The sequence below is a fragment of the Drosophila mojavensis genome, unplaced genomic scaffold (assembly GCF_018153725.1).
Source record: "Drosophila mojavensis isolate 15081-1352.22 unplaced genomic scaffold, ASM1815372v1 contig_36, whole genome shotgun sequence".
Lineage (NCBI taxonomy): Eukaryota > Metazoa > Arthropoda > Insecta > Diptera > Drosophilidae > Drosophila > Drosophila mojavensis.
The window spans coordinates 18,894,831-18,922,464 of NW_025318858.1; the positions used below are offsets into that span (position 1 = coordinate 18,894,831).

Here is a 27,634-nt window from a genome sequence, read left to right on the forward strand (position 1 = left end):
TTTGTGTTCCGTTTCAAGAGTTTTGAATATTATTTATTGTCGAAAAATGTAAATGGTTCTAAAAGTAAAAATTATATCATGTTAGAAATGAAGGAGATTCTCAAAAATATTGGCTGACTAAACCTACTCAAATGAGCGAGCAGAGCAGCCAAGCTGAAAGTAGAGTAAACTGAGCTAGAGAATTATATTCGAAATACATATATTGCATCTTTATAGAATATTCCCATTCCATAAATACTTATAAATATAAATATTTTATAAATGTTATGAACGAACAAAATGTTCTTTCTGAGTCATAATATTTGTAATTTTCCATTTAAAGCAAAGCACTTGCTCCATATCAACTTCAATACTTCTGCAATGCAATTGGAATAATGGCTGTAAAAGCAAATTCACTGACTCATTCACTATGGCCATAAAATAAATGAGCTGGCCTATTGCAAATATTTCCACTCACGTGTCGAGCCTTTGCAGAGGAGAGCAGCAGCTGTGGGCAGTATTAAAATGAATTCATATCGATCGGGAGCACCCTATATGTGCATTTGTTTGAATAATTTGGTTTGTCGCCTCTGTCGCAGAGGCAACAAAACTGAAAATTTTTGCATACGGAAATAACAGCAATTGTGTGGCTATAACATTGCAGTGACAGCTGCAACAACAACAAAGTTGTCCAATTGGCATTGGTCGCATTTTGGGAATTTTTTTTTTTTTTTTTTTTTTGTCTCTTTTTTCGGTTGATGACTCGGTTTGGTGTTCGATTTACAACTTTACTTAAATTTTTGTGGCTTGGTCATCAACTCGTTTGGGCCACGAAGCTTCGTAGCTGCTCTTCAAGTGAAATTCACATCAGTTTATGGGTTCGCCTTGACTGCCAGCCGAACTCAAAGTAGGGTATCTTCTCTCTCGCTCCCTCTCTTCCTCTCTGTGTGTATTTGTGGCCTACATATGCTTTATTTATCTTTGCATCTTCTGCAATTTAAGTGCAAAACTTTAACTTTCCTTGGCTTTAAGAAGGGCCACCGCAGAAATCCGCACAAATTAGATAAACATGTAAATGTTTATTGACACAAAAAGGACACTGACTGAAGACTAACGACTCACGACTCACGAGTGACGAGTGACGACTGAGGCCAGGGGGCATTAAATCTGAATGTGTAATATGCGTATGAATAATAAGGTATACAAACAGGCACACAAAAAGGGACACAACTGGCAATACAAATTGACATTTTGTTTGCCTTTCACCTGATGACAGACGCCAGACGACAGCCAGTCCAGAGAGAGAAAGACAGAGAGAGAGAGAGAGAGAGAGAGAGAGAGTGGGAGAATAGAGGGGCGAATGAGAACCGTTGGGGTTTGCCGTTCAGACATTGGCATTACGGATCCGAGTCGGAGACCCCAAATCGCATAATGTTGTAATTGAGTGTTGAGGAAATTCTGTTGGCAGCACGTCTCTAAAGCGATGCGGAGCACATAAATATCTTGGTGGGCTTAGCGTGTTACAGATACGATAACAGCTTTAAGCCGCGCAGTCGACGCAGCTACGATTCGCATCTTTAAGGACTGAGCTGTCTTCAATTTTGGCCAAGACCCAGCATTGGGCAAAACATTAAAAGTTCGCTCGCTTTACTTTCAAAATGTGAATGCACTTTTATTATAGCTGTTGTTGTTGTTGTTGTTGGTGGTGTCTTATACGTGACGAGTTTTTTTCGTCGGGCATTGCTCTACTTTTTCTTCAAGCAGCAGCAGCAGGAAGATGAAATTATTTTTGGACTTGTTGCCTTTTTCGTATGCCCGTTAAATTTGTGTCTTTCAGTTGAAAGTTGAGGTTTTCTCGTTTATTTATGAAGCTTACAGTTGGGATGCTGCCTCGGCAGGTGAATGTGGGACGGAAATTGCAACTGAAATGAGATTTGTTGGCTTAGGCTGATTTTACGCAAATAAATTATAAAATACTAAAAAAAATAAAATTAAAAAAAAATTGGGTCATTCAAAGTAGCATTTTTATTTAATTTAATGTATCACACAAAAAAAGGGAAGCAGACTTGTATGATACTCTGTTTAAAAATAATTTTTATTTTGAGGGTTTTTTATGGTAAATTAAACGCGCAAATATTCGCAGTGGCAAATGAAATTTGTGTCTAAACTAGCTGAAAGCGAAATTTGCGGGTGTCGAAAAAAAAGTGCGCATTATAAGTATTCGGGGCCAATCAGCGAGGCGAGTCACGTGCGCTGAGGGTCAGTCGGGGAGGCTAAACTCAGCTAAGGAATTCGATTTACATGACAGCAGCAACAGAAACAGAAACAGCAGCAGCAACGGCAGCAACAAATGTCACAGTCTATTAATAGTGAATAAAGCAGCTGTTTCCCATCCATAAGGTAAATAAAACAAAGAAAAAATTAATTAGGTGTGAGGTCGATGGGCATTGCGTGCCTTTGATTTGGGCTCTGTTATAACCCTTTTTGGTTCAATCAATCGCCAGCGGCTGTCAAATTAACCGGCGAGAACATAAATAATATAAGCACTATATTTGAGGCTGTTTCATTGATTGCGGCCCCTTCAAGTCCATTTGATGAAGTTGATGTGTGGCATATTAAGTATACGCAGCGGGTGGACTAAGCCTGGCCGAGTCGAACCTTGGCTGCTATTTAAATATGCAATTAAATTCTATGCTACTTAACTATGCCCATTTACAATTACCCAACAACTCGGGCTTGATGCGCCCTTTGGGGCAATCGCAACATACAATTAACATGGCATAGAGATCATGTAATGCCAAGTCTGGCCCCAAGATCGTGCTAAAAATAACGAAGAACGCATTATAAATGCCATGTTAACTCTGACGATGGGCAGCAACAGCAGCAACAGCAGCACTTAAAGGTAATTTGCCCCATTATGGCGCAAGGGCCAGCAAATTGCGCATCTAACAAGTTAAGAATAGAATAGGAAAGCGATATGCACTATAAATAGTTAAGAGCACATCCAAATGTAGCCAGAGACAGAGCCAGAGCCAGAGTCAGAGCAGGAGTAGGAGCAGGAGCCAGAGACAGAGCCAGAGACAGAGCCAGAGCCAGCATCCATGCGCTGATGGCCCATAAACGATGAGCAGCAGAAATGCTGCTGCTGCTGCTGCTTGGCCTGCTGCTGATTGACATAAAGAGCAAGTGGAGTCATAAAAGAAGTTTCTGCCAGCAGATGAATCAACATTCCAAGCGGTCAACGTACCACGTACCAAAGCAGTCAGGATGATGATGATGTTGCCGCCGCAGCAGCAGCACCAACAGCACCAACAGCAGCAGCAGCAGCAGCAGCACCAAAGCAGCCATAAAGACAAAGATAGTGGGCAATGCATTGAAATGCATTGAAAGCGGCTGCTTAACCCAACCAAAAACTCAAACAGAACAGGCCAAGGCACAAGATGCCAGAACGTAACATTAAAATAAACGCGCGCAGATAAATCTTCAGTTTCTTCTGCTTGGCTCTTCTCTCCTCTCCCAACACTCGCCGCTCGGCCAGCAGCCCCTGCAGGAAGAAGCTGCTTGGCCAAGTTCAATCAAACGTGTGCACTGTGAAAAATTTATGTGCATATATATTAGAGGCTAGGCTTAATGCCTAAAGTAATAGTTGATTAACATAAAAATGACAAATAACCAATTATATTTAAATTTTATCATTGATTAAAAAACTATATTTTATATGTAGGTATTTTATTTTTATTTTATTTATTAATATATATATATAAATATTTATTAATTTTTTTTTATAATTATTTTATTTTTAAATACATACTTTGTATTTTATATTTTCGTTGAAACTTTAATTATTTTATTTCGCAAATATACATTTTCATTTTTATAATAAAATTTAATTTAATTTATTTTATTTTGAAAAATGTATTTCATCTGCAATTTTTATTTAATGGTTTATTTTATTTTATACATATATTCAACATTTTCATTCAAATTATTTATTTATTTTTTTTTAAAGAAAACAAGGCCAAATAATGTTTCCTAAGCCCCACATATAAAGTTAAATAAATATTCAATTATTTAAAGTAAACTTTTTATTCACTTCAAGCCAGCATTTTATCTGCAATTAAAAGATCTTTCATCGAATCACAATCTAATCTCAATTTTGTATAGTTTTGGTATAGTTTTATTTTTTCATGCAAATCTGGGTTTTACACAATTATCAAGCTTTGTTTGGGTGGCTCTTGTCAAAATATTTCATAAGTCAAACACATATTTTTTCTCAAATCAACTATTCAATTTTCGTCCAGTGCATGGATGTGTAAACATGTTAGTGTTTGCGTACGTGATGTCCAGCACTGGTCAGTTTTCAAACCCAATCCAATTCGCAGTGTCCAAGCGTCCAAGTGTCCAACGAGGCCATCTGCAAAATGCACGCATCGCACATCGCACATCCGTGAAATTCTTGTGCAGCTCTCGTGCTATGCATTTACGTTGACGTTGCAATTACAACTTGCGGCGGCTGCAGCAGCAGCAACAACAACAACGGGCAACAATATGCGGCGTCGCCATGAGGCAGTTAGTCGAGGCCCTTTCTTTGCTTCCAGTTGCGTTCTCACGACCAATGCCTGCTCTTCAGCTGCCCCTCCTGCCCCTGTCTGTCCGTTCGTGCCCTAACACTGCCACTGCCACTGCCACTATGCGAGTCGGACCGTCTGCTCCTGCTGTCTGTTTACTGTGTGATTATTACAAGAAGCATGAAAATAACAGGCTTTTGCTTAGAACCACAGCACAGATCAGTCAGTCAGTCAGTCAGTTAGTCAGTCAGTCAGTCAGCCAGTCAGACAGCATGGTCAAAGTAAGTTACTTAAGAGCTTGGCAACTTAATGCCGATGGCGGCTTCATTATGGCCCAGACACAAAGCCAACCAGCTCAAGTGCACTCTAAACCTTTTGAATTGCCAAGTGGCATTTCTTTTCCTCCACACTACCGACAACTGTCTACTGACCAGGCCCGAAACGTTTGTCTGTCGCCTTAACCATGACCGCAATTTGAATTGATAATGAATGAAATTGGATGAATTTTCAATAAAGGGGAAGCACTATATAATCTACTTAATCCGAGAACTACCTGATACTAAGGGTGACAAAATGATGGTTAGGAACTTGGTCTACGAGAGGCTCACGTGAAGAAATCATTTCACGCCCCCAGTAGTATATTCCATCTCGATTCGCGTCAAGCTAGTCGAAGCGCACCGAGTTGGGTTTGTTTAGCTGTCCCCGTTGAAGCATAGAAAACTCAAGTCCCTTCGCATTCCCAAAACGCGTAATTTGACCTATTCGATATTCCGCCGGGCCGGGACCCGATCGATTGAATGCCGGCAAGGCTGGCTTGCGTCCAAACGAATATTGTGGACCGCGACGCATGCGCGCATCGCAATGCTCATAGCCAAAGGTGCTCGGCAATGTATAAGCCGCTGGTCCGGGTCCTAGATATGAATCACACAAAAAATAAAAATAAAATAATAATAATGATAAGTAAATAAATAAAAAATAAATAAATAAAATCATATATTATTGATTTCACATTCTAATTTACCTGATGTTCTCGGCATTATATATTCCAATTACTTTTAAATACAGGAATCCTTAAGGGATGAAATATAATGTATGTATGTGTTTATTTATTTTTTTGTTTTTTATAAATTTTGGGCCCTAGTTTCTAGTTGTTGTCGAAACAAATACCAATTGTACAATGAACAACAATCGTCTCGATCCGAAGCCGTCTGTGCGAAACAAATGTCAAGGCTAAATTGTTTTCCAAAAAATTTCACGAAAATATTTGTTTTTATGAATCCACGACGAAATTTCAGTCTCTGCGTCTAAATCTAGTTTTTGTTCTTCAAAGCGTCAATTTTCTACTTTTTTGTAAAAATTTATTTGTGTGTGTACTCTTACATAAAATTTGTTCGAAAGCAAATTTGTTCATGTCGTTTTGTTGCATACGAAAATCGGAGTATTTTCATGGCATGCTAGAATATATATTTATAATGTTAATTTTAATGTTCATATTGTATATTAAAAAAAAAAAAAAAAATTGAATCAAATTAATAATATAATTATTTGGAGTTGAATCCCTATTAAATATTATATTAACCTAATATTAATGTTATCATTTTATCCCAAAATTAATAAATGTAATATTAATAATTATTTTTATACACATAGAAATAATACATATATGTGAAGAATTAATAAAATATTAATAATGAAAGCTTAAATTAAAATATTAAATACTTTTAAAAAGTGCATTGAATATTTTTTTATCATTATTATAAACTATGTACTCTGAAAAAAAAAAACTACAGTAAATATATAATTATTTTTACCATATATATTTATATGAAATAAAATACCACCCTCCCTTTTTCTTTAATTATTATTATAATTTTTTTTTTTTTTTTTTTTTTTTTTTTTTTTTGTTTGATTGATAATTTTCGCTATTGGTTGATTGGAAAAAAGTTTATTCACAGCGCTAAGCGGCTTCTGCTGCTGACCGGCGGCAATCAATACATGGCTCTATAAATAAATAAAAAGCACACGCTCATTTATTATTAACACCTAAGGCGTAAAGGAAAAACATTAATTACGTTTAATGCACACGCCATGCTAATTAATTTTTAATTTGTTTCAAATTGTGCAATTTTTACATTGTTCTCGGCATATGACATGAGACGCTCATCACGCCACGCCCCCTCATTCCCTCTTTTCGTTACGCAGACAGTGGCACAGACACTCGCTCACTCATTCATTCATTCGGTCATTTTTTTTTTCAAATACTGAAAACGCATTTTGACAAGTGTATTCGCCAGACAAATTGTGTTCTGTTCATTAATCTAAATAATGTCAGTTTTGCCTCGCCTGCCATTTGTGACACTCGGGAAAGTCCCTGGACACCTGCACGGAGACTGAATTGAGCTGAATTGAAATAGGTGCCATTTATTTCTGACAACCAAATTACAGTCGCAAATTTATGCGTGCCTCCACGAAGCTATCTGCTTTCATCTTTCTACTTTTATTTCTATTTGTATTTTTTATTTATTTATTTTTTTTTTTTTTGCGTTTTTCAAATAACCTAACGTTTGTCAGTTTGTCAGCAAATTTTCAAGTTTTTGTGTCTTTTATATAAGTTTTCTTATGTTGTAAAAGTGAGAAGAAGTTATATATAAATATTTTTAATATTTTCGAGTAAGAATTTACATATATAAATAAAATTTATTTCATATATATATTATATAAATTCAAGTTGAATTCTTCTTCAACTTGATATACCTCCTTGTTTTTATATTCACAGGGTATATCAGATCACATTGTGTGCATTCATTTTTAGCACTTTCATCCAAAAGGCGTCGCGTTGTCAATTTACGCACATTATTATAAGAACCAGTCAAAATTAGCATGCACAGTTAAAAATGTGCTAAAAATAACACCCAAAACTTTGTCTTTGGCTTTGACTTACAAAATTGCGGTTTTATTCCACGAAACCAATTTAATTTTAGCTTTGCTTTGTCATATATAAATAGATATACAAATTGCAAATTTAAATAACTCTAACGACGGCTGCCTCCAAACAATTCGTTAATAAAAATAAAGTAAACAAAAAAATAGTAATATATTATTCAAATAAACTTTTTAATGCAAACACTAATCTTGTAAATCAAACGATTTATTTCATCAAAAAAAAAAATGATGGGAATTTAATTAATTTATTGCTAACGGCTAATAGATAAAACTTTGATTTGTGTAAACAAATAGTTTTGGCTTTTATGTCGCATATTAATTATGAAAAATGAGTTAATTGCATATTGAAATAGTTGAAATTGATTGAAACATTACGAGTTGCTCACAGCTTTTTTTTAATTAAACGTTTTAACTGATCCCTTACCACTTTTTCACATCAGCTTTGAGCGAAAAACTTTAATTCTTTTAACTGTCAATTTATTTTTTATGCTCAAAGTTCGCCTGCATAAATTAAGAGTGGAGAAAAGTGCAGAAAAGTTTTGAAAACTTGCTGCACTTGCATTAAAATGATGTCTGACCGCGTGGCACGGCTCGGGCACTCAAGAACTGTCGCGCGTGCCATATGGTCAGCAGGGGCTGAGTTTCGATCAAGGCTTTAACTAAAAACTCTTTGCAGAAAACAAAAAATTGCAGCAAGAATTAATTTTTTTTTCTTTTTTTTTTCTGTTCCTATATGCAATTGCAGCAATAAGATGCATACGGACGGGCATGAGGAGTCAACGGAGCTGAGGCTGAGCCTCGATTTGGGTATTTCCAATCAACAACTAGCTGAGGGCATCGAAGTGGCAACAAATCTGCAAATGCCGGGCAAATATTGCCCAAAAAATAACCAACAGCATCGAGGACGACGACGACGCAGCGGAGCCGAGAGTGCCAAATGGAAGGCAGCTGGTGGATTCTCTGGCATTTTTTGCTGGTCCATCAATTTGGCCATTTTGATTTGGCTAGCACATTGCACGAATGCCGGTAAGTGTTCTCCTCCTGGAATACTAATAAAATTTCCGTTATGAGTTAAATGATTTGACATGCGACGAGACATGGCAACGTGTAACATGACTACGAGACATGTGCTTCCCTACGATGCATACACCCACACACACACCCACACACACCCACACACACTTACACATATGCAACCCTCAATTAAAAGCACATCAATAACACTGGCCCCCGTCGACCCATGACTTGCCCCAGTTGCTCCATTTCCTATTGCCTGGCAATGCAATTGGCACTTTGCTTGGCAGCTGGCTTGAGGGTCGGGTGATGTTGATTTTGATTTATTTTACAATTTAGCAGCAACAGCAGCAGCCAACAAGAAATATGCTAAGCTCTGACTGTGACTGAAGAGCTAAGCCATGGCTACCCCTGACTGCCTGCTGCTGCCCCTCTTTCCCCACTCAATTTATGTCTTAGTGTTTTTTCTTCGAATACTCTGTTCCTAGTTGAACTAAGGAGTATATGCGCTTTCATAAATTATTTATGCGTGTATCACTTATGTGCAGGCTGTTGCATTTCTACATTTACAGCAGACCCGCAATTAAAAGTAACATATATATTTAAACCGAGTGATGAAGAACTTGTCAGAGTAAAAGCGAAGAGAGAAGACCCAAAGGGATTTTTTTGTGTACTATATTTAATAATAATGCCGCCAGTTTAGCCAATTTCAGGCTAGATCTAGCCTATGTCCATCTCACAGTCGAACTCTCCGTCTATATGTCTAACAAGAGCAAGGGACGACAAAGAGCTACGGAAGATCATTGAAGTTGTCTATGTGTTAGCAGCAGTATTCATTTCGTATTTATATTTGAGTAACACGAAGCTAGAATGCCCGAAGCAGCAGAGAGTGCTCCCATTGGTCACTTAGAGCTCAACTGCAACGATCTCTACCTGCCGTCGGGCTCAACATTTGAGAGCGACTTCGTCATTGAGTGAAAGCCGCCCTATATAATGGGCAGCAGCTGCAGCATTTCTTCAGTCGCCCAGGCCTGGTGGGGGTCAGTAGTGCAGTGCAGTAAAGTGAAGACATACTAAGAGGAAAGACTTAGATGAAGGACTTGGAGGAAAGACAGAAGAAGTGCTTAGAAGAAATACTTAGAGGTAAGGCTTAGAGAGAATACTTAGAGGAATTATTTAGACGAAAGACTTCTAGGCAAGACATAGAAGAAACACTTAGACGAAATATATAAACATTTTCACTTTCACATATTAGAGTGTCAGTCCATTGCATATACCCCACATTTGAAGCCAGGAAACAGAGTGTCACACAATCTGTTGCCTTGACTAGAAACGTTCTTCTATTTATTTTAGTTTCTTTCTTTTTTTAGAGGTCAAGAGTTCAATGTGGTTTTACTGACTGCAAGATTGTATAGAAATGTTTTAACTCTTAATGCAGCTTTGTCACATTTAGATTATCTGAGTAGTTTTGCAGCTCCAGATGCATTTGATAAGTTAAATGTCTGGCGCATTTACGCAATGTGAAGTATAGAAAATTTATGAGTTTTAATTTATTGTAAATAGAATTAAATATTTATAAATTGAGAGAGAGAGAGAAATACAAGTTGCATTCAGTTGACTTAATTTAGTGTCAATTAAGTTGGTAAAAGTGTGAACTAAGTGTGAAACACCGAGTATTTATGAAGTAATTCATTGTATGTAAAATTTGAATATATATTTACTTAGTCTAAATTCTATATTCCTATTCTAAAATTTATTAACATTTAAGTTCACTTGAGCTCCCATTTAAATAGTTGCCTCATCGTTTGCCTGTCAAACCCGTGCGCTCTTCCTAGTTAATTAGAGCATTCGGATTACCTGTGGGCATTCTGTTATCTCAACCACATCATGCGCCAAGCCCCTGGGTAAATAAATAAAATGGCAAAATGTAAACGAAAATCAACCTGTCGCCGTCTGCAGTTTAGTAGCCAAAATTAACACTAGCTTTACATTAACTTTGGCAGCTCCCAAGTTGCGCCCACTCTCCACGTCAAGTGCACAATCGTTTTTCAGCTAAATGTGTGTATGTGTGCGTGTATGTCGATATATATAGCCAGGGCAACCGTTTTTGCAGCCAAAATAAACGCCAGGCAACGGCAGCCGCAACGAAGGCTTCCTCACCAAAATTTTAGCCGCCGAAAATTTCCCTGAGCGCAAATTTGGAAAGCGCTTTAAATGCTAAGCTGCATTTAGGCGTTTGTCCCGTTACACACACACAGCGAGAGTATTCCATGCTTATTCTTGTTTCCTTTGTGTGTTTACCAGCTGTTTTTAAACATTTTTGCTGGCGTTGCTGCTGCCGCTGCTGCTGCTATTGGGGCTGTTTTTTCTCTTCGCAACCGCCAAATGAGACAACCCCCACAGAGTGGAGGCTGTGGCAAGCAGTGGCGCTCGCGGAAGTGGCTGTTGCGGTTTATTGTTGCACATGTGTTTGCCATGCAGCCCCGGCGTGGCGGCCACTGTAACGTTGCAATTTAGTCGCAGCACTCGGCAATTTGTGTGTTCAAGTTCAGCATTTTTCAAAGTTCAGCTCTGCCACAGGCCACAGCAGATTCCAGCCGCCCAGCGAACATAATTTTTAAACAGCAAAAAAGACATGCCAAATCTCGTTAAATTACAGCAAATACTGTCTGGGCTTTAAGCGTCTCCAGCGTCTCAGTTTATGACCCAATTTATATAACGACACAGAGACATTTGTATTGCTCTACTCTGAAAGAAGAAGAGTATATTGGGTTTAAGTTTTAGACAATTATACCACAATATAATAATATATGTATATATAAAATATATTTATAAAAAAAAAATAATATTTATCTATATTATATATATTGTATTTCTACATTAAAGTAAAAACAGAGCATCGTTCAGTCGTTCCTTGTTTTATCCTTACACGTGCATTTTTTCTCCTTCACTTTTCTGGTCAAACGTCACGAAATGAATTTTAATTTTTTATAGCGCAACCTTTTTAATTTTCTATTAAGCGGTTCGCAAACACAAAGGCTTCTTATATATAAGGTCGAGCTGTAAAAATTAGAAATCTTGCCAGTTACCATCGACCAGAACAGCTTCTAGTCAAAGAGAGCTGCCATTTACAGTAGCAACTGAAAGGCAAGGCGAAAGGAAAGCAGACGTTAAAAGAAATTAAAATACTCTTATATGAGAAGACAAAATTACAAAAGATTCAATAAAATAGGCAAAAGTTCTTAAATGTAATTTAATCAAAGTCCCAAATTGACTAGGGTAAAATTAAGTTTCTTATGCTTTTATAATATTTTATTATTATTAAAGGTAATTTAAGTTTACATATACATAAATAATAATATAAAAACCAATATAAATAATGACATAATAATATATATAATAATAATCCTTTAGCATCTGTTTGGTAAATTCCCAAAATTTTTCTTGGATAGAAATGGAGTACCCAGGCTAAGTGCATTGATTGTGCTGCTAGAATTTTAACAGCAATTTGATGTACCTGGCACGAGCATAAACAACGGCAAAAGGCGGGTGAAATTCCGTAAATACAAGCAAAACAGCCAAATGTAAAAGGGAAGAAAGAAACAAAAAAATAAAAGTCAAGCCATGAAAAGTGCATTTAAATTGATCGCAAGAGAGAAAACGCAAGCGGGAAAACGGAAAAGGGAATGGGAAAAGGTTGGGTAACTGTCGCAATGGGAGATAAAGTCAAATCAAATACACGTACTAGCATGCTGAAAATATGCAAAGTGCAATAACAAACCCAAGTAATCCCAAACACACACACAATCACACACATACACACAACTGCACACAACACAATTGTCGAGGTGTGACAGCAAAGTGAAAGAAAATAAAAAATAAAAAATAGAGAAAAAGCTTTCTAGATTTATTTAGAATATTCGACAATCTAGTCGCTATAGAAATGGAATTGAAATTAAATTGGTTCCAAATTTATATGTATTGTTTACTTTTCCAAAAAGTGATGGAAGTATTTCTTCAAATCAACTCAGGATGTATTCATTCATTTTAGAAACTGAAAATATAAAAAATAAATAAATAAATAAAGTAGTGTCATTGTAGTCATTCTTAATTTATCTATTATATACATCTGATATATAACTTTATTTAATACCCGTTCACAGAGAAATGTATTAATAGATCTACATAGATAACTCTCTACTATCTACATTTGATCTTAATTCCAACGTTACATATTGCTTATAGCAATCAATCTACCCAATGTCACATAGATCATGCAAAATATCGACAGCAGTTAAAAATGTAGAACAATCTTGCAAATTTTAAGCACATTTCAGCTGCTTGTGAAAAAGTCGTCAGCAGTGCAAAACCGATTTGCATATTTTTACAAACACACACAGAGAGACACCCCCACACTCAGACACACACACACACACAGATAAGTATACTCATGTACAAGTAGTACAGTTGTGCAAACAATACAGCCACACATAACTTGCATACAATAAATCTTGTGACGTCTCAAGAGAAAGACGTCACGTAGCACACAAAAATGGTGGAACTTACTTTTCCTGTTTCCTGCTTAAGTTCCTGGCCCACAAGTGCCTTGTTGTTCCTGTGTGCTGTTTGTGCTGTGTGTCTGGTGAAAATCTCTTCGCTCGCTGATAGTTGGCAGCCACAGCAAACCAGAAGGCAACCAAGTTCATTGAGGTCCTGGCTGCTGCTGCTGCAGCTATTGATGGTTCTGCTCCTGCTGCTGCTGCATCCTTTGCATCCGCCACAGATTGACGAAGAAAAATTGTAGCTAGTTCACATGAAAATTGTCAAGTAAACGAGTGCCACTATTACCAAAATGAAAACGAAAACGAAAATGAAAAGAAAATCGAGCTCGTCGTGCATGCAGAATATTTTCGCCTGAGGCTGTCACACTGAGCGCTTATTCATAATGAGCCACAGCAAGACCTGGCTGGGAATCGGGACTTGATATTCATGCGGTGTCACATAGAGCTTTGCAAGCGAACCTGAGAACGCCTCGGCTTGCCAAAGTTTTGCTGTAAGAGTCGGTAGCAGCTTTACGCGGATTACCTAAATCGAACCACGTGACATTTTAGGGAGGCCACAAAGTTGTGCCTCGAGCCGCAGCCGCAACCGCAACCACATCATGTACTCCCATTAGAAGCGATCCCGAGGAGCGCCTGGACCCTGGCTACGAGTTGGCGCAAGCGAATGGGGTAAATGGGCAAATAACGATATGTTTACATATGGCGCTGCCAATATGGCAGCAAGAAGGGCGCAGTCGAATGGAGCTGCGGCAAATGTGTCGCTGATTTATATGCGAATTTGTGTGCTGGAGACAGAGGAGCAGCAGCAGCAACAGGAGAAGGAGACAAAGAAGGAGGAGAGACGGCGCCTGTTGCCGCTGCGGGCGCTGTGGGTGGGCAGCGCGGCGACGTCTGAGTGTGCGGGCAAACAAAAGTGACTAAAACATAAAAACAGCAACAAACACAGAGACACAGCTGAAGACAAACATTGCGACAGCGAGACAAACAGCAACGGCAACGGCAACAACAAGTTCTCTGAAAATATTTTTGTTTCAACAGCGTGAGAAAGACAAATGCCCCGAGCAGTTCGAACGTGCAACATTTTGTGGCTGGCTGGCGCTGCTTAAAGCTTTAAAATGTTTGCCGCATTTTGTCAATGTCGGAGTTCAGCATTCGCCTAGCTAGCTGTTCATTTTGAATGCATACTTCATAAATCCTTGTCATAACTTTGCTATCAAGTTGCCGCAAAATCGTTAAGAACTTCGCCAGCTTTGCAGCAGTGCAGCGTCTCGGCAGCCAGAGGATCCGGAGGATGCTTCGGTTGTCTGCATGTTGCGTATACGCCACATTCGCTCCCAATTGCAATTTTTATGGCACTTGCCACGCCCCCGAAACTATTTATTGTTCATTTATATGCAATGTCCTCAACTGCATAGCCACAAAATAGATGGCCTGGCGATAGCAGCGCTGCCATGATAAATATAACGACAGGATTAGAAGTCATAAAGCATGGTCGCGAGCTGCAAGGCAATTGATATAGCCCCAACAGCAGCCTTAAAGACTTTAACTATCTCATAGTTGTGAGTGTCTGGGTAGGTGTAGTTATCATGATTTAGTGTTCGGGTTTTCGTTTTTCTTATTTCTTTATACAAAGTGTAAATGCCTTGCATGAAAGAGAGCTGAACGAATAGTGATAAAAGTAGTTATATGAATATCTATCAATGATATAGGTATTTAAAAATAATTAATAATAGTAAATATATAAAAATATATTATTATTAAATTATTTTTAATTTGTTATATTAAATTATATATATTTCAAACATATTTTCGCATCTCCTGATATTCATTTACTTTTGGCTGGCTGACCAATAAAACTTTCAAATTATATAGCAAAATCAAGCTGAATTCAAGATGAATTTTTACATACATATTATTTCATTTAAAATTTATTTAGGAGCAAAACCCAGAAAAAATAAGCTGCTATGCTCTCTCCACAGTTATTTCATGTTTCATTCAGCTCTTCTATGCTCTGTCCACAATTATTTCATGTTCATTTAGCTCTGAGCGCATATTTGAGGGAAAAAATCCTCTTATTTGCATTTAATTTCTCGCTAAGTACATTACATTTTGTTCATAATTGTTGTACAATGAGCCAGACCAAAGGAACAAGGAGCAAGTTCTTCATTTTGCACACTAACAACAATTTTCCAACTGTGACGCTTCAATTAGCATTAAAATCAAGTGCCGCACTTACATTGCCTAAGACTCGCACGCAAGGAAAAATCAAAAAAAAAAAAAAAAAAAAAAAAAGAATAAAAAAAAATAAATATATTCTTCAGCAAACCGGAAATATTTTAATTTCCGCCCTCGGCTTCTTTTTTTTTTTTTTTTTTTTGCTGTAAATATTTTTTTTCCGGCCGTTGCTTGTTTTTAGGCCATGTTTCTGCCTCCTTAATTGTTGTTGTCCTTTTTTTTTTCTTACTGTTTTTGTACTTTAAATTAAATTAAATACTTTTAGCAGCAAAAGTCGGCAATAAGCAAATAAAATTAAAAGAACAAAATTTGCATAAAATGTTGTAACTACAGGCCGGAGGAGTGTGGCAAGGCTATTTAACCCACAGGATCGACCTCGGCCTCCAGTTGCAACAGCTGCCCTCATCACGCTTGACATTTTAAAGATGTCTGACCGCTCTACGGCTCTTAATTGAATTGTTTAATGGAGTCTTGCGACGACGACAGCAAACACAGCCAGATAAAGAAAAAAAAAGGGGCGGCAGTGGCGAACCGTGAGAAGCAAAATCAGAGCGGCGTAAAGTAAAGGCGAAATGCGGGTCGGCAAACAGTTTTGCGACCCCATTGACCCAGCTTCGCCCAGCTGTTGGCCAAGCTTTAATTTAACGCCGCTTTGCAGCCATAAAAAAGCAACGCCAACAAATTGTCGCCCTTGGTCAGTGCGTGGGCGTGGGGTGGGTGTGGCAGCTCAAAGACAACTTTAGCAAAAAGGTAAAAACTCACACATTATTATCGCTATCAGCTACGCGCAGTTGTTATCTTATCAGTGCCATCAAGAGAAATGCATTCACTTGGCCATTTTATTGACCTCTCCGCTGATTTTATGCCCGCAAAGTTTTACGCCAAATGACAAAAGTTAAATCTGGTCGCATTTGCGTGGCTTAAATCTGGGCCAAACACCCAACCGTGGCCACCCTTGGGGCTATTTTTCTATATTTTTCTTAGACTTTTTTTTTTGTCCAATACCATTGGGGATTAGTAAAGTGGGATTTCGCAACGCTTCGCTGCCAGCTGTCAAAATATATATGTATATATATTTTTTTTCTTTCTTTTGTAATTTAAAGTTTAGTTTACTGTGCATAATGTGCATAGCTTCGCCACATCGTTCGTCATAAAGTTTAGTGCATGTGAATAAACTGCAGTTTGCTTGACAAAGATTTATTGTCTTTTTGAAATATTTAACTAAATTATAAAAGAAAATTTTAAAAAAAATATACTATTTGAAGAGTCATAAACTTTCAAATAATTTAATATTATTTAATAAACTTATTTTTAATAGTAAACAATAAATCATTTAGAGTTATATAGGCTAATATGATAATATGTGGACTTATATACATATTTTTACACTCCTTATTCTATATATTATTTACTTCATTACATAAATATTTAATATAAAAAATAAAATATATATTTTTTTTAATAAATTTTATATAGGTATACAAAAATAAAATAAAATAAATAAATAAAGAATTATTTATTTTTAAAAATATTTCTTTAAAAAAAATAGGTATTTATTATCCAAATATTAAATAAATAATTATATATATAATATAACAGAATTTAATAAATATACATGCATTTAATCATGAATTTTTTGTAGCCAAAAAAATACATTTTATATTACAAATATAAAATAAATGATTATATAGCTAAATATTGTATGCATAAAAAAGAAAATTTAAAAATATTTATTTTATATAATTTATTTTTAGAATGTTTGTACACCTAATATTATTAGTATTTTATTTTTCAAATATTTGCCCACCTAAAGAAAACTGTGATATATTTTTGTATTTTATTTTATTTCCAATACCTGAATAATTTGATATTTAAACAAAATTTCTGTTTATTGCTCAACATATATCAAATTAACGTTCATCTGCTACACCTTCCTTCTTATACCATTCCACATTCGAAAGTTTAGCAAAACTTGGTTCTTAAATTTATAGCTTTTAATCGATAGAGTCGTGTTACATCAGTTTTGCGTACAGAATGCATTCAACTTTTCAGCTTTTGCTAACTTTTCGGTGAGCGTGTGTGTGGGCGTGGGCGTGAGCGTGGCCATGTGTGGGTTTGTATGTGTGGTTTGGCAACGAAAACAGCAACAGTTTGCCATGCGATTGGCAATGCAGAGCAAAGCAAACAGTGCCAGGCATAGAGCCAGGAATAGACCAACAATTACACTAACTGGCAGCCTCATCAAACTCATATCTGCGACTATGCAGAGTCAGCCAGTCGACCTGATGCAGGAGACCTGTAAGTGAGAGAAAAAGAGTGGGGAGAGAGAGAGAGAGAGAGAGAGAGAGAGAGAGGGGCCAATATGGGGGTCAGTCATTCGGTTCAGTGGGGCGTGCTCATGAACAGTTAAAGCCGCTTTAAGCTGTCATTCAAGTCGACAGCAATCGCCACATGCGAAAAGGCAACACTGGCCAACAACAACAGCAACAACAGCAACAACAACAACAACAATAGCAACAACAATAGCAACAACATCGAAATGCGTGCCTCGGTTAGACCAACAGGAATTCGGTACATCAACAGAGTTCATAATTTTTGTTGTGCTTGTGTTTTGTTTTCGTGTGCAACTCCTTGGGGACACATTTGCCATTTCGCACACAATTTTACTTACTCACTCGCTCGCCGTGCAACTTTATGTTTTGGGGCAAGTTTTGGTAAGTGACGCTTGTAAGTTTTCAGATTTGTTGTTTGGCAAGCGATTCCTCCCTTTTCGACCTGGCCCAAATGCGCCAACTAAGCCTGACCTACACCCTTCCTCTACCGGCTGTCCGTCTGCCCGTCTGTCCGGCTGCCCCTCTGTGGCTTTGTGTACGGATTTTGTTGGTTCTGTTCCTAGGCTTTATTATGCTTATTGGCGCATATGGAGCACGTATTATGATGTGTAGTTTAGACAACAGCCAGAGGCTGAAGTAGAAGTTGCTACGAGTATCATTTGACTATTTGCCACGTCTATCTCTCTCTCTCTCTCTCTCTCTCTCTCTCTCTCTCTCTCTCTCTCTGTCTCTGTCTCTCTCTGCTGCTGGCTAAGCTCTTATGTATGGCTGCTACGTGTGAGTGTGTGTGTTTCGCATCCTTTGCCATGTTTCTCAATTTACGGACATAATGCTCTATGTGTACAAATGAGTATATTCAAATTTATGGAATCTTTAAAGTATCGCAAATTTGTTCTTCTAAATGTGTCAATAAATTGCTAAGCTCTTCATATTTGACTTTTGCTATGGCACATTGTACGAAATTATATGCAAATATTTTGAGCTGCATAGTGCGTGAATTTTAGTTTCATTAAAGATGTCTTAACACAGATAAATGAAAATTATTGGGATATATTTTAGATAAATTTGAAGAGAACAAATTTAATTTTGCTTAATTATTTTTAAATTATTTAAATGATATGTATTTGCATAATAATTTTCAAATGATTTAAATGATATTAAAATGGTTTTACAATAAAAACTTATTGAAAGCTTTTTTAAATTTTAAACCGGATAATACAATATTATAAATTTATATTACTTGTAAAATTTACTTTTATGAGAAATGTATTTAAAACAAAATTTTATTAAAGTAAAATGCAAAAAAAAATGATTTAATTAATGCAATGAATTGTTTATTTAAACAGAATATTTATTAATAATACAATTTTAATTTTTACTGTTGAAACTTATTAATGATTAAAAATGTAATATAATTAAACATATTTTTTAAACAAATATTTATTTATATTAAAAGCTTATTGAAGTTAAGTTTTGCTTAATTTCAAAATATTATAAATTAATTGCATTTTTAAGCTAATTCATTATTATTTTTCAAGCTAAAGAACAAGCTTCCAGAACTCTTTCGTAACGCTCTAAGTTGCATAACAAATCTTATTATTGTCATATTACCAAATATACACACATTTATATACACATAAAGCTTATCAAATAATTAAGTAGCAGAAAAAGCGCAATTCACATGACAATTGTTATGACTCCATGACGAATGCTGCTTTATAGCCCAAAACAATTACAAAAGCAAATCCAACAAGTCAACTCATGCAAGTCACAAGAAAAATTCACTTTCGTTTGACAGTTGAGGCTTCATAATTTGTTTAACGTCTCCGAGCTTAATACGAAACACAAACACAGAGTTCCAAACCGAGACAGAGAGATAGAGGGAGAGAGAGAGATGGAGAGAGGGGTCTATAGGTGATAGATTAGATAGATAGACATACATATACATATATAAGGTACATAGAGACACGTGCCGGGGGAGGAACTTCTAAAATGAAAAGTGTTAAAACTTTTACTTTCAACGCTTTTTGTGTAACTTTGGGCCAGGCTATGAGGCCATTTGGCGGGGCCCCGGCTAGCGGACCGGGCATGTAAATTAGCTTTTAAAGACCAACAAAAACTGGGCCCAGAGAGTCAACAAGTGGCGCATGTGGCTCGCTGCGGGTAATTATATTGTGGTCACGTTCAGCTCAGGCATCTGCTTAATGTTGTGTTACACTTAAACGCCGATCTGCATAGAGACAAAGACAGCGACAGCAAGAGATAGAGAGAGAGAGAGAGGTGGATACAGTATACAAGTCAAACGTTAAGCCTGAGGTCTGGGCTTGGTTTTCGGCTGCATTTCGGCTAATTGTGTGGCTGCTGTTACAGTGTCAGCCAGCAGTCAGTGCGCTTATGCAATTTGTCAATACAGTGTCGATGAAGAAATATGTATTATGATATGTAGCCGACTGGCTGACTGGCTGACTGGCTGACTCGTTGGCTCGTTTGTCGCGTATAAGCAATGCTTGATTGTATATTTAATAATATTTGCTTTAACTGAAGCTGGAGCTGTAATACTTTTTACGGCTCGACTGTGCACTTGTGTAATCCTAAGTAGATGCTGCACACTAGGTATTACTCCAATATTATTATGATTATTACTCAAATGGGCGACAATCAGACAGCTGCAGCCCAGTGTACCTATGGATGCACATAACATGCCCGCTATTGCCGGCTAATGCGCCTAATGACAGAGGCTGCTCGCTGGCTGCCCTCTGTCAATGTAAACTGCGGCATTATTAATTTAAATAGCATGTCGAGCTGCTGCACGACAGACGGACAGGCAGACAGACGGAGGGACGGCCGCACACAATACGCCAAATACAAATGCAATTCACAGATACTCCCTACTCATACAATTGAGATGATTCTCTATTTGCAAATACCTATAGATATGCTAGGGTTCAATTAGTTGGTGACTCGGTGTGAACACGAGCAAGAACAACATCACTTCACACATGGAATTGTTTGATTATTTGATAAGTTTCGCTGACAGCTGAGAAATGTAAAGCAATTTTCAGTAAATACCTTTGCGTGTCTGTGAGCTGGCTCGCTGCAGCGGAACCAGTGCCGGTTCATTTGAATAAGCGGCACTTTCAAAGACAAAACTATTTTCATATTATCGCTAAAAGATCTTGCCAATGTGTTGTTAGCCTCAGCGAGATTTATGCGATATTGTGCGAAGTGCCATAAACTATTTGCACACGAGTGTTGACAGGCGAATAGTAAAAAAAAAAAAAAAAAAGTAGTATAAATAAATAGTAAAAAAAATTTTATAATATTCAACTGTTAGCTTTATATATATAAATATATATATATATATATAATATTATACGTTTTATATGTATGTATTATAAATGTGTTTTTTTTTTTATTTTTACCATTTTTTATAATTCTTTTTTTTTTCATTTTTTTTTTTTTAATGTTTATTTGATAGTTTTTACATATATTTTTTACGAATTCGTTATCCTTACAACATAGCTTTCTTAAGCTTCAACTCTTTATATACATATAATTAATATATCTAATATATATTATTTTATACATATATTTAAACAGTATACTTAGCTAATTTTAGAATTGTATATCATTATATTTCTATATATGTAATATAATTTAATTTAATATATTTTATTTACTTTTATTTTTATTTTTTCTTACTAAAAAAATTAGTTACTTTATTAGCTTAACTTATTATATATAGTGAAATTTACATATTTTAAGCACCGCTCTTTTGACATTTTCGACATTTAGAGCTTATAAATCCAACTGGAATTGACTTCTGCATTACAAAAATGAAACTAATATTAATAAAACTATATAATTCAGTAACAATTTTTAACTCTAGCAACCATTCTCTATTGTAATATATTTACCTCATACTGCAGCACGTAGTTTTTCGATTTAAAAATAAATAACTTGTCTAGTTTTTGTATTATATCTGTATTGTGACTTCCGGACTAATTCCAGCCAACTTGACTATTGGGAAATTGTAAATTAATATTAGCTCTAAGCAAACACAAATATCTACATTTCATGTGAGCTGAGTGCTTGTTAAAATTGATTACACTGGGCTACTGATGCATTTGTTAGCCATTTAATATTATAGTGTGTGCCTCCTGTATTATAAGTGAAGCAAACCCCCAAAATATATCTTAAAGCACACGAATATCACCTGTCATTAGGGCGTATAATTTGTTGCGTGTGCTTGTTTGCTTTTGTTGCCCGATGAGTTGGCATTTATTCTGGCCAAGTTTGTAGATACCCCTCCCGCTCTCCCTCCCCCTCCTTCTCCCTCCAGCTACTGTTGGAGCTACCGCATCAGCTTCTGCTTCAGCTCATTTATCATTTTTTAGTGTGACAAACAAATAAAACACAAAGTTGACAACACTCAAAACGCTCATTTGCTGTCATTTGTCTCAGACTCTGCTCTGCCTCTGTCTATAGCTGTCTGTGCCTGTCTGTCTGTTTGTCTTTGTTGCTTTTGTTTTAGGCATATTTCTTGTTTTATTTATTTGTTTTATATTATTTTATTTATTTATTTTCTGCTGTTTTTATTTCGTTTTGACTGGCATTTAAGCATCAATTTCAAATCGCATTTCAGCTGCCGTCTTACGCGTGGCTGATTTTGCGCCAACAATCGCTTTATACACATGCGTACACTATAAGAAATACGTGATCAATTTAAGAGAAATGTATGCCTATTAAATAGTAAAAACGAAAATTTAATTTAATTATAATTTGTAAATAAGCTATAGATCGAGCGAATTTTACAAGCTTTGAATTGATATATCATATTCAAGTCGCAGTTGATTTGGTTTTAAAACATTTCTTCAAATTTTTTATATAAAATTCCATTTTAATTCATATGAAAAATAATTTCACAAAATTTACTTATTATATTTAAATATTATATATTCATGTTTACACATTTTAATGCTATAAGTATTCCCAATTTCATTTAATTTTTGGGGAATATACATATAAATAATTTTAATTCATGCATGAATTCGCCGCCAATGAACCATTAAATATAATTCGAATATTTTAAGTTTTATTAGTTTTGTTTATCGCTTTTTAAATTTTAATTGTATTAGCCAATTATATCAATTTGGTACATATATTATTTTTGGAAATTTTTAATTAATATTTGGAAAATTACATTTCAATTTGTCGATAAATTTATTTATATTTTTCTTAGAGATATTTTTGATTTTTTTATAAATTTACAATTTGCTCTTAAATAATAATTTAAAAAAATAAAAAATAAAATAAAATAAAATATACAGATTTTCTACAAGTCCAATTTAATTAATCCCAATACTAACCCAAGCTTATTTTCAATCATATCATATCAGGAAACTCTCCTGTATGAAAATAGCCCCAAAATCTCTTGCACTCGCCTTATGTTTTGTACTGTGCAGAGCTGCTCGACTGTCTGTCCGTCTTCAGATATATGCGGTTTATTTCACAGCACATAAATTTCAAGTATTACAGTTGCATTCGGTCTGGCCGAGACGGCAGCAATCACAATTACAATTTATGAACCAAATAATATGTATTATATGTAATAAGTATATAAGTATATATATAATTTGATTGTGGCAGTCTGGCTGCACTTCATAAACAAAACAGTTTCTCGATCTAACTAACCGCAAAATGCTTAAGTGGCGAGCAGCCACTAGACAGGGTCATAACAGGAAATTTCTGACTGACTCTGCGGGTGGTTCAAGTGGCAGCCAGAGCGAAAGGTGGTGGCAGACACTGTAGCCGGATGGCTCGAGTCACTTGCTGAAAATCTAATAATGGCCTGCCAGCCAAGACGACGGCGTACTTCTGCCCAACTCAAGACAAACTTGAACCGTTTATGAAGTAGGCGCATCAAGTGAGAAAGAGACAAGCAGCGAGAGAGAGTAGGAGAAAGTAGGGCACAGTGACAACACCGCAGGATACGGAGGACCGCCTTGACTTAACCATTGTGGACAGGCCTCAAATTGTTTGGTGATTTGTTGTAGTTGCGCATTTATGGCCTGGTCTTAACTGTTGCCATATTTATCAATGGTGCGCCGCTCACTAAGTATTATTAATAGTGCGGTTTAGTGTGTGCGTAGCTCAGGGGCCATTTCCATTTGTTGGCTCATAACAATTGCGCCAATTTACGCTTATCATTTATCACTGGCCGCAAATTAACACTGAAAAAACACACACAAAATCACAATCATATGACCATGACTCGTACAATTTGCATACGAAAAAAAAAAAAAAGAAAAACAGTCGAAACGGAAAAACAATCAAATGCTAATTTCCAATGTAATTTCCCCGAGCCACAATAAATTTAGAAAGACAAAGGCGACACATCTTAAATACAACTTACACGGAATCATAAAGAAGCGCCGGCCACATACAGCTTAAATCTGAAATAAGATCTTGCGGTGGCGTATACGTAATCTCAGCCGTTGCACGACTCAAATTACAGTTTGTGGTGAACAGGAAAAAAAAAGATCATTGTTGTTGTTGCTGCGACTGGTGCTGCTGTTGCTGCTGTTCTACATAATGCGCATAATAATTTTGTTCATTTAAAACGTGTTGGCCAGCCAGACAGCCAGACGGGCAGACGGACAGACAGACAGAAAGACTCTCACAGTCACAGTAAAGCGCTTAAGTGTGACGCGTCATCATAAATAAAGAGAAGAAAGATAGAAAAAAAAACCACACACACACACACACAAACAGAGACACAGAAACAGACAATGGGAAGTCGCGGAATAAACGTAGCGTTCTACAATGAAAACGGGAAGCTGTTTAGCTAATTGCAACGTTTCAAATTTCGTGTGTTGCATAACAAAACGCTCCAAGTGACAGACAAAAAGCAACAACAACAACAACAACTAAAAAAAAAAAAACAACTAAATATCAAGCTCATTTCATTTGAATTTTGTGACACAGAACGTATCAAAAATCAAAAGTGAATCACGTCTGAGAACTCTTTGATGGGGAGGAGCTCAAGCATGCCAAGGTTTTCTTCATCTTATTCTTTATTTATTTATTTATTTATTTTATTTTTTTTTTTTTTTTTTTTGCGGCTAACAGGAAATCATGTGGGGCTAGGAAGTGATATGAAGCGAATAAATACCAAATTAGCAATTGAACTAGCAGAATTTGTGACGATTAATTGCAAAGTATAGATTAAATATATATACAAAGAGATGGGAATAGATAAACATAGGTTATATAGGCTAACCTAATTTATTGCTTACCTTTGTTCAAGTCCCTTAGGTCGAACAGGAGATATCTAGATGAACCAAAGTTTAATTTCCACTTTTCCAATTGACATTTCTATTGCATTTTCATTACTGACTACAGTGGTTATTCTATATATAAATCCTATATTATTCTATATGCAGTTTTCCCCTCATACCCACCTTTATCTATACATTGGTTACTAACCAAATGTTTATGCTCATGCTCAAACTTGTCAACAATGCTACCTCTCCAATATTTCACAAATTTCGTGCGAAATTAATAATATTTTCTCAGCATTGCAAAATATGTTTCATCATTTATCTTCTATGCGCAAATTCCATTAAAAATTATTTAATTTATTATTTAGGCCCAAGCAAAGTATCATTAATTCATCAAATTGGACAATGTGAGATTGCTGAATGTTGACTTTGAATCTCAAAAGGCAGCTAAATCTAAGCAGAGTCCAGTCATATTAAATATGTATAATATATAACAGTGTAACCATGGATACTTTACAATGCTTGCAAATGTTCGTTCTGGGTCGCATAATCAAAGTTGAAGTACTTCATTCATATGCATTTCGTATTCAAGCTGAGGCTTTGGTTTCACGTTTATTTTAGGTATTTTAGTTATTAAATTAATATGAATAATATTAATATTAAAAATAAACTTACTGAGAAAAATTAGCTTAAATATTTTTATAAAATTTATTTTGAGTTAGCTTTAATTTATTTTATTCAACAAAACAATATTATTGTTATAATAAGCAATATTATCGTTTAATTTCAATAAAACTAAAATTTAATTAGTATTTAATTTAAATTTATTTCAACCTAATTTTTATCAATTTTTTTTTATATATATACTTAAATTTTTATTTTATTTTTATTTGAATATTAATTTTAGCTTAATTTAAAATTTTAATTTTTAAACTTATATTTATTTGTTTAAAACTTGTATAGAATTTTTTTATTATTTTGTTTTCTTAATATTTTTTTTTTTTTTTTTTTTTTTTTTTTAATAGTTTAACAATTTAAATATGTAATATTTCTAAAAACAATGGGCCTCACTCGTCTTTTTTAAATTTTAAATTTACGTCAGAGCAAGTGAATCATATTTATATAGCTCAATTAAACGTTGTCTATTGTTACAATTTATAAGGAAAATGAAGAACACCAACTGGCCGTTGTTTATATGATATATTTCTGGCTAGTTGTAAACAGATATATCCGGATACATATCTGTTTTTCCATTTTCCGTGAAAAACCACAGCCAAACAATGAAAATAAGCAGCATATGCAGTTGCCTAATGAGGCGACTGGCTGGACAAACAACAATTTGGGGACACAAGCGTGCCTGAAATTGTGAAGGAGTTGGTTGGAAAATAGAAATTATTTGGCACACAGTGCGTATGATTAATGCAGGCGCATATTTAATCATTTGTCATGGGTCCGAAATGACAGGCGAGTAGCGTAGATGATGTAACAACAAACGGAAAAACAAGGGACAACAATTTGAGGGTTTTTCTGCCAATGAAATTTAAGAGCTGGCCAACAGTTGACAGCCTAACAATTCGCATTAGATAAGGGGCGGGCTTTGGATGGGGAGGATGAGGAGGATGGGGAGGAGGAGCAGGGTCAGGGGGAGGACCAGTTGGACACAATCGAGTGCAACTGACAAAAGCAACAACATCATGGACCGCCACGCCCCCTGCCCTAACCACCTTCAGGCTGTGAGCAAACAAAAAGAGCCAAACTAAAACTAAACTCATTTAACTTTTGCCGTATTTTGTTAGCATTTCACCTTGCCCAACAACAACAACAACAACAACAATATACAACAGGCAAAAAAAAAGAAGAAAACTGTTATCAAAATGTCATTCATTCAAATATGTACCTAGTCGCCAAGCATCGTTGGCTGCGTGGCTGCCACCCAGCTCCATTGTTGATTCTTATTATACAATTTGCCTCTTCTTGCCCTCTACTTGCAGTGCCCACCGACAGCATCAGCAGCAGCAGCAGCAGCAGCAGCAGCGCATCCTCTACAATTGTCATAGCCGCGGTCACGCCGAGCAGCATTAGTTCGAGCGGCAGCAGCACTACCGAATCGCTGCTGGAGCAGCAACAGCCGCAGGGTAAGTATCTGGACTTAGCTAACACCATAATCTGTTCTCGAGAAAAAAAAAAAAAAAGGAAAATCCAAACAATGCCTCCTCCTCCTCCGCCTTTTCTATTTACAGGCCAGTGTCTGCTGGATGGCATTTGGGTGCCGGAGACGACGGTGCACTGCGAGAAGCAGACGAGCTGCCGCGCCATTCAGCGCACCGGCCACTGCTGCCCCGATTATAAATGCGGTAAGTTGTTGCCACTCGTTGCATTTATGCAAACTGCTGCTGCTGCCGCATCATTTTAGGGCTTACCTTTTATTTCTGTCGCCCACACAGATTGCCAAAAGGACGGCAAGACTTATGCGAATGGCTATAAATTGGTTGATCCGGATACACCCTGCACCGTGTGCTATTGCAAAGGTAAGGCCACACCGAAAATATGCATTGTTCTCGATGAAATCAAAAAATAAATGCAATTTCAAAATGCCGAAAGAAAAAAACAATCAAAGAGGCAGCAGTGAGTTGAGCTGAATCCAAGCAGGGAAGTTTTTCAAATTTTCATTTCAATTACGAGCTATAAGCCATGCCATGGCTTTTTTAATTTACTTA

General features: G+C 36.2%; 2 protein-coding genes across 3 annotated transcripts in view; one reads left to right on the top strand and one right to left on the bottom strand.

The window, feature by feature from the left end:
- LOC6577284 (uncharacterized serine-rich protein C215.13) overlaps positions 1-27,634 on the top strand; it is a 42,919-nt gene that overhangs the window by 11,077 nt on the left and 4,208 nt on the right. For both annotated transcript variants that reach the window (XM_032728876.2, XM_032728877.2), the window contains 4 exons: positions 8,236-8,516; positions 26,909-27,052; positions 27,158-27,271; positions 27,362-27,445. In XM_032728876.2, the coding sequence (XP_032584767.1) occupies positions 8,243-8,516; positions 26,909-27,052; positions 27,158-27,271; positions 27,362-27,445 (616 nt within the window). In that variant the 5' untranslated portion in view covers positions 8,236-8,242. The remainder of the gene's footprint in view (positions 1-8,235; positions 8,517-26,908; positions 27,053-27,157; positions 27,272-27,361; positions 27,446-27,634) is intronic.
- On the bottom strand, positions 4,134-5,952 carry LOC6577283 (outer dense fiber protein 3-like protein 2). The gene is made up of 2 exons (XM_002003214.4): positions 5,569-5,952; positions 4,134-5,458 (listed from the first exon to the last, which is right to left on the bottom strand). Exons 1-2 carry the CDS (start codon positions 5,582-5,584, stop codon positions 5,211-5,213), a joined length of 264 nt encoding a protein of 87 aa, XP_002003250.2. The 5' UTR covers positions 5,585-5,952; the 3' UTR covers positions 4,134-5,210.